The sequence below is a fragment of the Solea solea genome, chromosome 13 (assembly GCF_958295425.1).
Source record: "Solea solea chromosome 13, fSolSol10.1, whole genome shotgun sequence".
Taxonomy (NCBI): domain Eukaryota; kingdom Metazoa; phylum Chordata; class Actinopteri; order Pleuronectiformes; family Soleidae; genus Solea; species Solea solea.
Window position 1 is genome coordinate 6,503,420 of NC_081146.1, and position 16,074 is coordinate 6,519,493.

Sequence of the window (16,074 nt, forward strand, 5' to 3'; positions counted from 1 at the left end):
TTAGCTGAGACACTTTTATTTCCTGCAGACGAAAGGAATAGCAACATCGTGACACGTCCCTTTCGAAAATGGGCAGTGTTTAATCTGCGTGATTCAAAGGTTACATAACCTCTGTCAGTTGACCGGCCCAGTCTTCAAGACTTTGCAGGCAAAACGAAAGTTAGAGAATCAGAAGGGACGAGCGATGGAGTTGCAGCAGGTGACAACAAAGGCGGACGGACATAAGGAAGATGATGGTGCTAAAGAGCCAATGCTAGGGGTCAAAAAAACTGAAGGTACAAAGAAATACATTTCTCAAGTTGATGCTTGATGTTTAACATAGATACTGTATACAATATTATTATGTGAGACTGAAAATAAAACATGCACCTCTTTCTATAATATTGTAGGTCTCTGCCTTGATATATGAAGTAACTTCTTTAACTTTAAACTAACGCCAAAATGTGATGTTTGTGTATATTTGAGTGTAGTGCACTGAACATATGAGTGCGGACTCCAGATGTTCTGCGTGTCATGTTGAAATGTGTCTGTCTTTATTTTTGTCTTAACTTTAGAGGAAACACAACCAGACCATTACTCTAAACTACGTAATCCATCTGAGGACGTCTACACAGAGGCAAATTTAGGTGGTTCTTCAGTCAAAGGAAAAGCAGGTAAACCATTGTATGATACTATATGTGTGTAGTCTTCTGCAGGCCAGTGTCTGTTAGTGTTTGTCATCGGTCTATAAATGCAAGGAGCGTCTGTCTGTGCGTCTGAATGTTAATGGCAGGCTGCAAACTTGGAGGAGACTGTTTGGATGAAAATGCAAAGAACCGGGACCGCACTAGTACACTTAATTACATTTTGAAGTTAAATAAAATTGAGATGGAGCAATATATAGATAGAAAGACAATTTAACCACATAGTGGTTAAAGATAAAGGAAGCAGAAACAAAACTGTAATTCTGCATCAGGCTAATCTGAGATTTCTGTGACTGTTCTGTAAAAAAGTAATATTATTACTGTCTATTTTGTGCCATTTTCAAAATTTCTAATCATGAATTTGTTGTACAAAAATAATTTAATGCTGAAATTATTTAAAAAAAAAGTAATGATATGCTTCTTTTTTTAAAATAAAAAACAACTCATTACAACAATAGTGATAATAATTCTGTTTTGAATAATGTGCCTTTAATTGTAGTAGTTACAAACATGAGAAGATGAATCTCAAGTGTCTCGAGCAGGACCACGTTTGATTCCCTCTTGCTTTAGAAGACCCTGCTCTTTAGTCACATATTTATAGACACATGTTTTAAATCTGCATCACTGATGATGCAACAGTTTGATTAATTTAGGTGACACTACAGAACATGCACGTCATACGGTTCTTTTCCTTTTTTGATCCAAATATTTAAACTATTTTTTATTAGTCTATAAAACAGTAAAACAAACTGGTGTGTATTTTTGTCTGAACTTCAGAGAAAGAACAACCAGACTCTGAACAACAAAGTCCGGCCGAGGACGTCTACGCAGAAGCTCATTTTGGTGAGTCTTCAGGTAAAACAAAAGTACGCACACTATGATATGTGTGTCGTCTACTGTACGGCGGAATGTTGTTAGAAAAAACAACAGGATGTTTTTGAAACTGAAGGTCCTACTGTGTATGTAATACATGTTGTTGATCTCCATTTGTTTTTCCACTGTATCACACGCCCGAAATTTAAGTTAGTTAGTTAAAATCAGTTAGTTATTATCATATCATAAATGCTTCATAAGAAAACATGCAAAAGCAGAAGCAAAGACTTCTGCAAAGACAACAACAAGGCAATCAGAAGCGGCAGACTTCATTTGTTACGCAACAAGCGTACTTTCCACATTAGTGGCAAGTGTGGGAACACAGACAGACAGACACACACACACACACACACAGAGCCACAAAAAAGATACTTCACTCACACTCCGTGGGGTGAAGTAACAACTAATACTGCTACTATTTATACTACTATTATTACAACTAATACTAACGTCTAATACCAAAAGTACATAGCTATTCTCCATGTCTTAAGCTGTAATAGTTACTATTAAATATAGTTGCACAAAAGTGTCAAAGAAAGAGCTTATGAAATTAAAACTATAGCAAAACAAAGTTTATTCCTCATTTTGTCTCCTCACTGTTTTAAGGCATTATTGCTTCAAAAGATCCTTCACTTAAATCCCTAATCAGTCGACAAATGACCATCAGTGATAGTGATAGTCGTATGTTTTGTCTTGAACTAAAACCCTGAGCGTCTGTGATGATCTGCTCTGGAATGACCTCAAAAACAAGAAACAATGTGTTGTTTTGGAGAACAGTATCTGCAGACTGATGGCGTGCACCACAGTATTTACAAAAGCTCATTTATAAAGAGAGGGAAAAAGAAATAGAGTTGAAGGACAGGCTTAGCACTGTTCTGCATAATGAATTTGGCAAGTATCAGTGAAGGTCACGTTGCTATGGTGACAAGTGGGGGGAGTCTTAAAACTGCACTGCTGCAGGCAGACAAGAGGTAGACAGGGTAAAGAAGCTTCCTCGAGAATCCCAGGACATTTTTTCGCGATGTACATTCAATTTTGTCGCAATTATGGAGACGATAAGAAAGATGAAGCCAAGGAAAACTTGTCATCCCAGTTATCGGTTAAACTGGAGGAGGAGGGGAAGGAGAAAGGTACGCCACAGCTGCTTTTGTTTAATCCTGATGTTTGAAATGCATGTATCTCTCTCACATGATTCATATTGTCTCTCACAGGCAAACAGACTGTGGGAAATGTCAGTCTGTACCGTGTTGGGTGCTTAGTCCTCACAGTGCTCTGCCTTGTCCTGCTGCTGGCCGTCATTGTACTCAGTATGAAAGGTAAGTCCCTGCAGCCATTAATGTGAATCTATTTCAGTGCCTCAACAACAAAACTAATGCTGTAAAACTGAAGAGGATGTTGTGTTTGCGCTTCATGGTAAAAAGAAAATCCTCCTGCTGCATTGTCGGGTTCATGTTGCTTTTTATTTGTACTGTATTTCTCCCAACAGCAGACACAAACAGAAACACAAGGTGTGGCTGATCGTGTTACTGCAGCCTGAAGACATTCTTTTTGTTCTTTCCCCTCTCAACTCCTCCCACTGTGCTCTGACTTCTAGTCCAAATGGATCCGCTGTGTGCCCAGAGAGAGAGGAGGAAGCAGCGGCACACACAAAAAAAACAACAACTTTATTTGCTCCAAACTGCTGCAAAGAGTATTGTCAGGCTCAACATTCAAACATGTCATGAGTGCTATGCCAGGAGGAAAATCACAGTGCAGATAAAGAATACAAAAACAAACAAACAATAAACTATGCTGATTAGCGGTGTTTGTTTCTGTGGGCGGGGATGTGGCGCTGCTGGCTGTTTTCTAGCATAGACAAAATGGATGGAAGACGGAAGTGGGCGACATAAATGATCAAATGTGACCTGAATATCACATTTTCTAGCAGAGATGCTGTGCTCTTGGCAGTGTGTACTTTTGTCATGTGGCCATGCCGTGGCCGGGTTGTGGCCCAGATCTGGTGAACAGGAGCAGACCACCCAAGTACCCTCAGTTTGTGGACCCGATGGAAGTGTCACGTATGAGAAGTGTGGGCCAGAGCTGGGCCTCACCAAGTTTGCTTGTTCATGATGCTTTTTGTTGTATTTGCTGTATTTCTTATAACAAGAGACAGATCAGGAAAACAAAGTGTGGCTGACTGTGTTACTTCAGCCTAAAGACATTGTGTTTTCCCTTAACTCCTCCTACTGTGCTCTTACTTCCAGTCCAAACTGTGTGCTCAGAGGGAGGGGAGGCAGACATGCAGCTATCAACCTGCAGCTATGAACAATGCCAGGATCGCTACGGTACTGGCCAAGGCCATGGTAGGTGCTATGCCAGGAGGAAAAATTCAGTGCAGATACAATAACGTGAAGAAAAGCAAACAATACAGACTCAAACATTGTTTGCATGGTCATTAATGTCCTTCATCTTAAACATTTTAGATCATTGAAAACAGTGAAAACACGAGTGGTGACCTGATACATACATGTAGAAAGAAAATATGAGTTATAATTCAGCTGAAAGCAAAACCATGAAGAAAGCTGGAGGTAACTTGAAGCTTTTAATCTGCTTTGGCTTTTTGCAGTTGGAGGCTGCAGCCGGTGTCCTCCTTCCTGGCTGACTCTTGAGAAGTCATGTTATTTCCTGTCACGACACAGACTGAGCTGGGAGGAGAGCAAGAGCTATTGTGCTGAAAGAGGCGGAACTTTGGCTGTCATCAACAGCCAGAAACTTCAGGTGAAGCTTGAACTACCTCCATCCCTGATGGAAACATGGATAGAATTCTCTCAGTGTATTTGTGTAAATGTGAACGGTGTTGTGATCTGTCTTGTGTAGATTTTTCTGTCTGAGCATGGGAACCTGATGTACTGGATCGGGCTGATACACAAAGGAAACAAATGGAGCTGGGTCAACAACGACTCAGTGCAAAAGAGGTGATTGGGTCCTCCTTGTTCCTGTCTGTCTGTCTGTCTGTCTGAACGTAATACAGAGGAAGTTTGTTCAGTACCACAAAAGTAATGAAGTTTGACATCCAGCCCCTATGCAAGACAACAAACAAATAACAGACAAAAAAAAGAGATGTCATAGATAAAAAAAGATCACACACAGTCCCTTGTGATATGGGGGTGTGATGTCTGCCACATGGTAGAGGTTGCATGGGTTTGCTCAGGTGTAACTAAAGTTTACAATATTCTATTTTTTATTTCTCTTTTGCAGCTACTGGGAGAATAATGTGTCACCAGCGGGTTGTGGCGTCCTGAACAGTCGCGGCCCACGTGAGAAGAACTGGCTGAGTCACAACTGCGACAATTACACCTACTTCATCTGTCAGCTGCAGATCTGATAGCGTCGTCTTTTCTAACAGAAACATGAGCAAACCAATTCTCTGTCCACGGCGGCTCAATAGCACGTCCAATCATTTATCTTTCCACTTCACACTTTAATCGATAGTTTTCAACAAATATATATTGTGAAGCTTTTTTAGAGTATAGATTTTTGAATGTAAAAAAACTGTTGGGCCATTTATACAAATATTTGTATTGTTTGCATTTCTGTGTAGCATCATCTGTCCTCTGATCAAGGTTTGTCATCCTTACTGTTTGATTCTTTATTCTGCTGTATGAAAAAAAATAGAGGCCAGTAACCTTTTTTAACAACATTTTATTTCATATAAAATTGTCATAATTTCCCATGTACACTGAATGACTACATTGACACTGAATGACTTTCTTTTAGCTTAGTATATACAGTATTGCTGCTACATACACGTGTGTGTATATTGCTATAAAAATAACATAAAATAACTCTTTTCTATAGCATAATACTGCAGGAATAATTGCACTATAAAGAGAAACTTCTTGCAAGTTAATTCACTGAAATTCACCACCACTTCAAAGCCGAAGTCTGTAATTTGTTTCAGAATCACGTTTTTTAAATGTTTGTTATTTGTTAAAATCCTCCTGACGTACAGGTAGCCACCAACGTAAAAGGAAAAAGCAATGCTGCACCATCTCCTGTTTGTCCTCTTGATATACTGATATTCATAGTGCAGGTATAAATCTTAATAAAAAGGCTGAAAAAACACACTCTTGATTCCTAACCCTTTAATTAAATCTCTGTTAGAATGGAAAATGAATCTACTTCTCACTTGATTCACACCGTCAGTTAAGAGAGTAAATGGTTTCTGTTGCTAGTTTCAAGTCTTCTTCAATAGAACCTGGTGTAAATTTGGTAAATTATGTTCCCATTAAGAGGAAAATGGATAATAAAGTCTGACATGGGTGGACATCAGTGAGATTGAACCTGGTTACAGGTGCTGCCTCTGAATAATTAAAATGACCCACGCAGGTAAGTGAATCAATTGAACTAGAAAATTTTCGCGGCGAAATTTCGAGCATGCCAAAATGTCATAGTTAAGTATGTCATCCAAAATGTGACAAAAATGCCATAGTTTAGTATGTCTTCCAGAATCAGACAAAAACGTCATAGTTTAGTATGTCGTCCAAAATGTGACAAAAACGTCATAGTTTAGTATGTCGTCCAAAATTTGACAATAATGTCATAGTTTAGTATGTCGTCCAAAATTTGACAATAATGTCATAGTTTAGTATGTCGTCCAAAATGTGACAAAAATGCCACAGTTTAGTTTGTCGTCCAAAATCAGACAAAAACGTCATAGTTTAGTATGTTGTCCAAAAAGTCACAAAAACGTCATGGTTTAGTATGTCGTCTAAAAAGTCACCAAAATGTCATAGTTTAGTATGTCGTCCAAAATGTGACAAAAACGTCATAGTTTAGTATGTTGTCCAAAAAGTCACAAAAACGTCATAGTTTAGTATGTCGTCCAAAATGTGACAAAAACGTCATAGTTTAGTATGTCGTCCAAAATTTGACAATAATGTCATAGTTTAGTATGTCGTCCAAAATTAGACAAAAATGTCATAGTTTAGTATGTCGTCCAAAATTAGACAAAAATGTCATAGTTTAGTATGTCGTCCAAAATGTGACAAAAATGTCATAGTTTAGCATGTCGTCCAAAATTTAACAAAAAAGTCATAGTTTAGTATGTCGTCCAAAAAGTCACCAGAATGTCATAGTTTAGTATGTCGTCCAAAATTTGACCAAAACGTCACGTTTGTGACCCGTTTAAAGTTTCAATCACGTCTCTATGTTTAAGTATGACGACACTGTGATGCCCAAGTGGGCTTGGTTTTTCTCCTTCTTTCGACCGTTTCCCATTCATGTGTATCTGGAAATTATTCGCAGTTTATGGGGATTTTTGTCGCCATGGTTACTCGAAATGTTTATAAAAGTCATAGCACACGTTTGCCGATCAAACCGCATGTTTTGTGTGAGGGGTTTCTCAAAGCTTTATGCATTATGTGGCAAACTTTGGGAGGAAGAGGAATAATATCAAGAAGAAGAAACGTGGAACAATAACAAGAGATGCTTGTGCTCTAGGTTCTCACAAGTATGCCTTGCAGCAGGAACTAATTACAAAGTTATTTTACAGTATTGCGAGGGCTACTGGATTTTTTTACTTCATTTATAGCTAAGAGGACGTGTTGTAGAGGATTGTAACAAATCGGATAAAAAGAGTTTTAAAACAATTTACCTCCTTTAGCTAGTCTGTACTTTGTGTTCAGAAATGTGAGATGATAGAAAGCCTCAGGAAACACACTCCAGGCTCAGGCATCAAACAAGTTTTATGTCCTGGTTGTCCTCCGGCTCCTCCTGCTCCATCTCCAAACCTAAGGCACTGTGACGAATCATCTGCCAGCCTGTCAGAGACTTCCTGTTGTTATATCCACCTCTGAGTTTAGGTCTGAGCTTTGGGGTTTCAGAGTGTGACCCCTTTGTTGTGTCGGTCTTCTCCAAAACTTCCTTTTCATCCTCCTTGGAGAAGGCTTTGATGTAACGTCGCATCTTTTGCAGCATGGAGTCGTTTCGGTCCTCTACCCTGCAAAGAGAAAAGTGTTAACCAGTAACAGAGGCACTTTCACTGAGAACTATTTAACTTTTCGTGAACCCTCAGCAATCTTCACTGAGCATTTACACCTTTGAAAATGGAACAAAGGAACAGTTCAACATTTTGGTTTGAGTAAAATATTGCAAATCAATACTAGTGAATCATAGTACAGAGAGAATTGGCACCCAAGGATTGTGCTATAATCAAATGTATATCGTCCCAGGCCCAAGAGTGAGAAGTTAACTGCTTGTCTCTGCCCTTCATATGATATCACCATTGTTATGTGTTGTGTTTTGTTTCTCCTTTGAAGCCTGTCCTCTCTTACCTTAGATACCAGCGCTCTTTCAGGCCGTAGTCCAACCCACACACCCCGAGCCGAGGCCACAGCCAGCGTGGCAGCCTCCTCTCTAGCATCAAAGTGGTGGCAACTACCTGTACATCATCATTATAACTCTTATTATGACACAAGGCATAATAAACATACTAAACTATGACATTTTTGTCAAATTTTGGAAAACATACTAAACTATGACGTTTTAGGGACTTTTTGGACGACATACTAAACTATGACTTTTTTGTCACATTTTGGACGACATACTAAACTATGACTTTTTTGTCACATTTTGGACGACATACTAAACTGTGACTTTTTTGTCACATTTTGGACGACAGTTAACTGTGACATTTTGGTAACTTTTTGGACGACGTACTAAACTATGACATTTTAGTGACTTTTTGGACGACATACAAAACTATGACATTTTTGTCAAATTTTGGGCGACATACTAAACTATTACTTTTTGTCAAGTTTTGGGCGACATACTGAACTATGACGTTTTTGTCAAATTTTGGACAACATACTAAACTGACTTTTTTGTCACTTTTTGGACGACATACTAAACTGTGACTTTTTTGTCACATTTTGGACGACATACTAAACTATGACTTTTTTGTCACATTTTGGACGACATACTAAACTGTGACTTTTTTGTCACATTTTGGACGACAGTTAACTGTGACATTTTGGTAACTTTTTGGACGACGTACTAAACTATGACATTTTAGTGACTTTTTGGACGACATACAAAACTATGACATTTTTGTCAAATTTTGGGCGACATACTAAACTATTACTTTTTGTCAAGTTTTGGGCGACATACTGAACTATGACGTTTTTGTCAAATTTTGGACAACATACTAAACTGACTTTTTTGTCACTTTTTGGACGACATACTAAACTGTGACTTTTTTGTCACATTTTGGACGACATAGTAAACTATGACATTTTGGTAACTTTTTGGACGACGTACTAAACTATGACATTTTAGTGACTTTTTGGACGACATACATGACATTTTTGTCAAATTTTGGGCGACATACTAAACTATTATTTTTTGTCAAATTTTGGACGACATACTAAACTATTACTTTTTGTCAAATTTTGGGCGACATACTAAACTGTTACTTTTTGTCAAATTTTGGACGACATACTCAACTATGATGTTTTGGTCAAATTTTGGACGACATACTAAACTATGACGTTTTAGTGACTTTTTGGACGACATGCCAAACTATGACATTTTTGTCAAATTTTGGACAACATACTAAAATATGACATTATTGTCAAATTTTGGACAACATACTAAACTATGACATTTTGGAGACTGTTTGGACGACATGCTAAACTATGACATTTTTGTCAAATTTTGGACAACATTCTAAACTATGACATTTTTGTCAAATTTTGGGCGACATACAAAATTATGACGTTTTGGAGACTTTTTGGACGACATACTAAACTATGACATTTTAGTGACTTTTTGGACGACATACTAAACTATGACATTTTAGTGACTTTTTGGACGACATACTAAACTATGACATTTTAGTCAAGTTTTGGACGACATTCTAAACTATGACATTTTAGTGACTTTTTGGATGACATACAAAATTATGACATTTTGGTGACTTTTGGACGACATACTGAACTATGACATTTTAGGGAGTTTTTGGACGACATACTAAACTATGACATTTTTGTCAAATTTTGGGCGACATACTAAACTGAAATTTTTGTCAAATTTTGGCCGACATACTAAACTATGACGTTTTGGAGACTTTTTGGACGACATACTAAACTATGACATTTTAGTGACTTTTTGGACGACATACTTAAACTATGACATTTTAGTCAAGTTTTGGACGACATACTAAATTGTGACATTTCTGTCACATTGTTGACAACATACAAAATTATGACATTTTGGTAACTTTTGGACGACATACTGAACTATGACATTTTAGGGACTTTTTGGACGACATACTAAACTATGACATTTTTGTCAAATTTTGGGCGACATACTAAACTGAAATTTTTGTCAAATTTTGGGTGACATACTAAACTATGACGTTTTGGAGACTTTTTGGACGACATACTAAACTATGACATTTTAGGGACTTTTTGGACGACATACTAAACTATGACATTTTTGTCAAATTTTGGGCGACATACTAAACTGAAATTTTTGTCAAATTTTGGGTGACATACTAAACTATGACGTTTTGGAGACTTTTTGGACGACATACTAAACTATGACATTTTAGTGACTTTTTGGACGACATACTAAACTATGACATTTTAGTCAAGTTTTGGACGACATACTAAATTGTGACATTTTTGTCACATTGTGGACAACATACTAAACTATAGCATTTTGGTGACTTTTTGGACGACATACTAAACTGACTTTTTTGTCACATTTTGGACGACATCCTAACTGTGACTTTTTTGTCACATTTTGGAAGACATAACTATGACATTTTTGTCAAATTTTAGGCGACATACAAAATTAAGACATTTTGGTGACTTTTTGGATGACGTACTAAACTATGACATTTTAGTGACTTTTTGGACGGCATACTAAACTATGACATTTTGGTGACTTTTTGGACAACATAGTAAGCTATGACGTTTTGTCAAATTTTAGGCGACATACTAAATTAGGATATTTTGGTGACTTTTGGACGACATACTAAACTATGACATTTTGGTAACATTTTGGACGACATACTAAACTATGACATTTTTGTCAAATTTTAGGCAACATACAAAATTATGACATTTTGGTGACTTTTTGGACGACGTACTAAACTATGACATCTTAGTGACTTCTTGGACGACATACTAAACTCTGACATTTTGGTCAAATTTTGGACGACATACTAAACTATGACGTTTTGGTCAAATTTTGGACGACATACTAAACTATGACTTTATGTGAAATGTTGGGCGATATACTAAATTGACATTTTTGTCAAATGTTGGGGCGACATACTAAACTATGACATTTTAGTCAAATTTTGGATAAAATACTAAACTATGACGTTTTGGAGACTTTTTGGACGACATACTAAACTATGACATTTTAGTGACTTTTTGGACGACATACTAAACTGTGACATTTTTTCAAATTTTGGACGACATACTAAACTTTGACATTTTTGGCATTCAGCGCAGACATTACAAGGTAATTCTGTTCATTTATACTGTATGCATGTCATTACATGCATTTACTGTATTCTTTGTGGTTCTCCAGTCCACATGTGTTCACGTGTGTACCTGTGTTCTCCACAGCTCGTCTCTCTCCTGTGCCACCCTCCAGTGTGTGTCACTCATCATGGCTATCAGTAGATTTAAGAGCAGGATGTACGAGACCACAGAGAAGGCACAGTGTATGACATGAACGATGGGGGGTGTAGTGATGGTGTGCTCCACAGGCAGATCGATGAGGCCCACGCTGAGCTCAAACTGGGAGAAGAGAGTGATGGGGAAGGAACGATACGCAGGGATGGAGTCAAGCTCCTGGGTCATATACACCATCCACAGGGCTACGGAGGAAAATTAAAGAAAACGATAAGCTCTAGGTGGCTGAAAATTCATACTTCAACAATTATCACAGAAGCTGTGTGAGGTTGTACTTGTCTCCCAGAATATACTCACAGGTGGAAAAACCAATGAGCACAATGAGAGTCAGCCACATGAACTTTGTCAGGTCTCCAAATATAATCTAGTGGGAAATGAGACACAGATCAATTGGTCTGAAAACACAAATAGGTGAAGCTTTACAAGCCACTATGGAAACAGCTGTCTGTTACCTTCTGTATCATGATGACATAAGGGCCAAGCATTTCAAAGCCTCGGGCAAAGAACATGACGTTGCACCAGCCCAGCACTAAACACACTGCCATCACCACGGCTTCTCCCTGCACCTCGCTGGCTCTGAACACACACAGCAGCACCACCAAGCAGGCGTAGCTGATACTGCTCACAGCAACATAAGGCAGCAGAAAGGTTAGACACTATCTCACAACAGTATGTTTGCTTTGTTTTTCATCCTCAGAAGTCTTTGTGCTCACAGGATAACATGGAAGGGGCCTCCCAGTGCCGTCTGACCAAAGTAGCGCTTTGCTCCCACTCTCAGTATATCAGGGATCTGTAGTGAGAAGGATGCATTAGGATTTGCATGTACAATATCTTGTATATACAGTATATGTAGATAGAGCATGTTTCATGAATTCACCTCCAGCAACAGGATGGCAAAAGCTCCCAGGACACTGATGACTTCTCCTGCCAGCCGCAGGTTATCCTCATATGTCACATAACTCTCCTGAGACATGAGAGGAGGAAATATTGTTTTTAATTCATACTAAAAACACAGTAGAATGTGCTACAGTTCATATCCTTTGTACCTCTAAAATATTTATGTGATCAGTGATCAGTCTTCATGATAGATTCATTTAAAAAGTAGTACCACTTAATTTATGTTTCTGAATAAATCTGAGTCTCTCTCTGAATCTAGTATCCCAAATTAAACTGTGAAACTAAAGTACAATAAAATAAGTAACATAATTAACAATCCCTAATCCCAAAATCCCTTAAAACAATACATTTCAGTATATTTTAGCATTCTTTAAAGTCCTTTATATGTATTGTAATCTATTCTATGTTTATAAAGTAAAACTATAGAGTTACGAGCAATGTCACACATTGAGTGTTTTCTGGACCCGGATGGTTTTGTCCATATCTGACTGTGTGTAGTTCTCTGGAGCGTCCTTTAGAGGGCGATACACACAACACAGTGTGAAGATCCCAATGTACAGCAAATACAGACACAGCAGCAGCCTGACACAGAACAAAAAGAGAAAACAGTGTAAAAAAAAGCACAGTAAATGTGTACAGTTTATATAATAATCAGTTATAATTAATTCACTTTACCTGAAGTAGTGTTTTCCATACAGGTTCCACTTCAGACTGACCAGCTGTCTCACAGGTGTCACCTCCAGTATCCTTCTTGCCTGGAAAACACAAATAATTGATGCCATATTTTTCTTGCCATTAGGTCAAATGAATTTCTTACAAGACAGATTTAAAATTTTCCCCAAATACTGAACATCTGATAGAGTCTGACAAACCTCTCTCTGCGGACTGCCCACAATAAGCTCCAGTACTGACATATTGTCGGCCCATGAGTCAATCTCTGTCAGGTCATACAGGCTGGAGGTCAAAGGGCCCAGACTCCACTGAATGACACGTCTTTTATTAACCAGGTGCTGGAACGCCTGAGAGAGACAGAAGGAATCACAGCAGTGAGGATAGAATAGCGACATAATCTGCTTCACCTCTCCACGCTGGCTTTTCACCCACTGAGCCCTCACACGCTTCTCTCACCACAACATTTCCCTCTTTGGCTGCCAGTTTAAAAGGTGTGAGGCCTCGGTAGTTGGACACCATGTCGAGTGGCACTGGCTGGTCCAACTCCACATCATGTGCCATGATCAGGTCAATGGCCTGGCATGCAATCATCTTGTTAGGCTGCAGAACCAAAATGTGAATCACTGTGTTGCCTAAGGGGAAGAAAGAGAGGAATAATAATCAATATTTAAAGCAGTTACACAAACATCAGATGAATTTGTTTTTTGTCTTTTGTCTTCTCCCTCTCTGGGGGTCACCACAGCAAATGATCCACATATTAGGGACAAGGAGTGCTGGAGGTGACCCCCCTGTGGCTGGGGTCAATTTAAAGTGTCCAATTAACAATGAGCAATGGGCAGCAACCCAGGTCTCTTCCCCTATAGGCTGCCCTAATATCAAATGAAATACCACGGCATTTATTCCATCTTTGCTATTTGGTTTTTATTTTATACCCCGATAATCCTGCACCCTGGTGCTGGCCCCTGCTTCGATGACCATGGAGATAATGTCCTCATTCCCAGCACATGCAGCGAACGACAGGATGTGTTCACCTGATGACCAAATATAAATATACATATATTAAAAAATACTCATCATGTAAAAAGGGACAGATAGAGTAATATTGAGAGCTTCACATCAGTTTTCAGGTGTAATGTATCACGGTTAGCTCACTGCTAATTTATTAACTGCTAATTTCAAATGCCCGTCCCTGTAAACCCTGTAAACCATAATCACAAAGTTAAAACACAGCCTGCAGGTATACACACACACAAATAGCACACATACATATTTACCCTCCCCCACCCTTGACATGATTGATTGTTTTGATTTTATACGACTAAGTTATACATTGAGGGTTGATTGTTTTGCTAAAGAACAGCTGTGTGATTGTTTGCTGACCCACTCGACCACCTAAACACTCGCCACGACACTCACTTCAGGCTCACTAATACTAACTCACCATAGTATATGAGTCCTCCTATCCTCTTCCTGAAGTACAAGCCAGTGACTCGTGGGGTGACCACATCACCGCCTCGACTAATGAGATGATGGACCAGATTTGTGTTCTGATTCACCACAGCGATGTGGAGAGGAGTGACACCTGAGGGAGAGCACAGACACTGTGTCAGGGAAGATAACACTCCACTCAGTGTGACTTTTGCAAAAATAAAAGCTCAAAGTGGCTTATCGTGCAGACAAGGAAGAATTGATTTAACCACATAACTCTGAAGCATAAACCAATGAAGAAGAAGGAGGAAATGAGCCTAAGAGTGAAATAATATAGAGTGTTTACATCCTTTCTTGTATATGAAGGCCACAGTAGTTCCCTAACATGCTTGGGAAAGGGTGGGGTCTGTTTGTTGCACTCTGCAGTCTCAACATTACAGTAGCTATCACTAATTATTACACACTGGACCTTTAAATAGCTCTAGACAGTTATCACTGACCAAAAGTGTTTGCTCTGTGACTTAGGTGTGAGTCTGAAAGTGAATCCTTTCCAGTATCACGGCACTTCAAAAGCCAGGATTCCACTCTCTGCTTGTGAGGTGAATCCATTTGTCCATTTGAATAAATTCCACTCCTCACCATGTTTGTTACTTCTTAGACAACCTTTTCTGGCGGAAACACTGATCTTATTAGGACCACAAGTCCTCATGGTGACCACATCCTGGTTAGGTTAAGGTTAGGGATAACACTTTACAGATGTTTAGCCTGTCCAAATGAACGGAAGTCAAAGAGGTGTGGTGGAGGGAGAGAGAGGGAGAGAGTTTCTATGCCAACCTTGGAAAAGTTCAGAGGTCATGGGCTCATTGATGAGTTCAGGAGCTCCTTCCATCAGAGCTACAGCAGCCTCCATGTTGTCATTCATCACAGCGACATGAAGCGCCGTCTCCCCAAGAGCCCCTGAATGAGAGGAGCACGGCTTCACAACACATGACTGACACAATGAAGAAGACAATGATGCTGAGCTTCACGCTTCAGTCTCACCTCTCTCAAAGATGTTAGTGGCTGAAAAGCTGAGCAGCTTCGTGATGCAGCCCGCACTGTTCTTTTTAGCCGCATAGAAGAGAGGAATGTCATTTATGCTGAGGGGAGAAGGAGAGAAACGTTACACCTGCATGTCCTCAGCTTTGACACGATCTGCTTGATCCTTAGAAGCGGTATCTCAGATGAGGCTCTTACTTTTTGGTGTGGAGCAGAAAGGTCTCATCCAGCATCTCGTTCCATCCTTTCTTGTTCTGAAGGCGGAACCTCAACTGATTCCACCAGTGGTTGAGCTCGCTCGGAGCAGATCTGGCCAGAGTCGGAGACATTGACCCCTGATGTTTTACTGCAAGAAAAGAAAAAGGTGGAAGAACATTCATTATAGTGGAATAATTATAAAGAAAGAAATAATGACAAGAAGACAACGAATCATTGTATAACCTCATGATTATCATATTAGACATGTATTTTGGCATATTATTCACTTTCTACATAAAATCGAATAAAACAATGTATAGAAAAAAGGACTTTTCTCAGTCTTACCCTTAAACAGTAAACGTGCAGCTGCTCAAAGTCTCCGTCATAACACTGTCCACAGAGGAAGCACCACCTGTAAAATGTACCTGAGGAGAAGTGAAATCCCTTTGACATGACCATTATATATAACCCAGCCACGAGGGAGGAGACATGGAGGGGCTGAGTATGAATGGGTGGAGAGGGAGGATGAGTGAACAGCAGACAGGTAAGACAGTGAGAGTGAGGCAGTAATGAGCAGCTACACTTTCACCACA

At 39.1% G+C, this 16,074-nt stretch overlaps 2 protein-coding genes across 4 annotated transcripts; one reads left to right on the forward strand and one right to left on the reverse strand.

The window, feature by feature from the left end:
- The first annotated feature begins 117 nt into the window (after positions 1-117).
- Positions 118-5,662, forward strand: si:dkey-26c10.5 (uncharacterized protein LOC563797 homolog). Of its 3 annotated transcripts, none has more exons than XM_058648470.1 (8): positions 118-275; positions 555-653; positions 1,461-1,538; positions 2,768-2,872; positions 3,800-3,898; positions 4,162-4,313; positions 4,413-4,510; positions 4,794-5,662. In XM_058648470.1, the coding sequence occupies exons 1-8, from the start codon at positions 185-187 to the stop codon at positions 4,918-4,920; spliced, it is 849 nt and encodes a 282-aa protein (XP_058504453.1). In that variant the 5' UTR covers positions 118-184; the 3' UTR covers positions 4,921-5,662. The 3 variants fall into 3 exon arrangements, with proteins under 3 accessions (XP_058504453.1, XP_058504454.1, XP_058504455.1); XM_058648471.1 differs by having other exon boundaries at positions 1,461-1,526; XM_058648472.1 differs by lacking the exons at positions 118-275; positions 555-653; positions 1,461-1,538 and adding an exon at positions 2,452-2,686.
- A 101-nt stretch (positions 5,663-5,763) lies between these two features.
- trpv6 (transient receptor potential cation channel, subfamily V, member 6) lies at positions 5,764-16,074 on the reverse strand. Its single transcript, XM_058648466.1, has 17 exons — positions 15,827-16,074; positions 15,482-15,629; positions 15,287-15,384; positions 15,080-15,202; positions 14,259-14,399; positions 13,750-13,848; positions 13,274-13,449; positions 13,018-13,164; positions 12,821-12,900; positions 12,592-12,727; positions 12,126-12,212; positions 11,962-12,038; positions 11,701-11,866; positions 11,546-11,612; positions 11,165-11,433; positions 7,871-7,977; positions 5,764-7,536 (listed from the first exon to the last, which is right to left on the reverse strand). Exons 2-17 carry the CDS (start codon positions 15,610-15,612, stop codon positions 7,272-7,274), a joined length of 2,169 nt encoding a protein of 722 aa, XP_058504449.1. The 5' UTR covers positions 15,613-15,629; positions 15,827-16,074; the 3' UTR covers positions 5,764-7,271.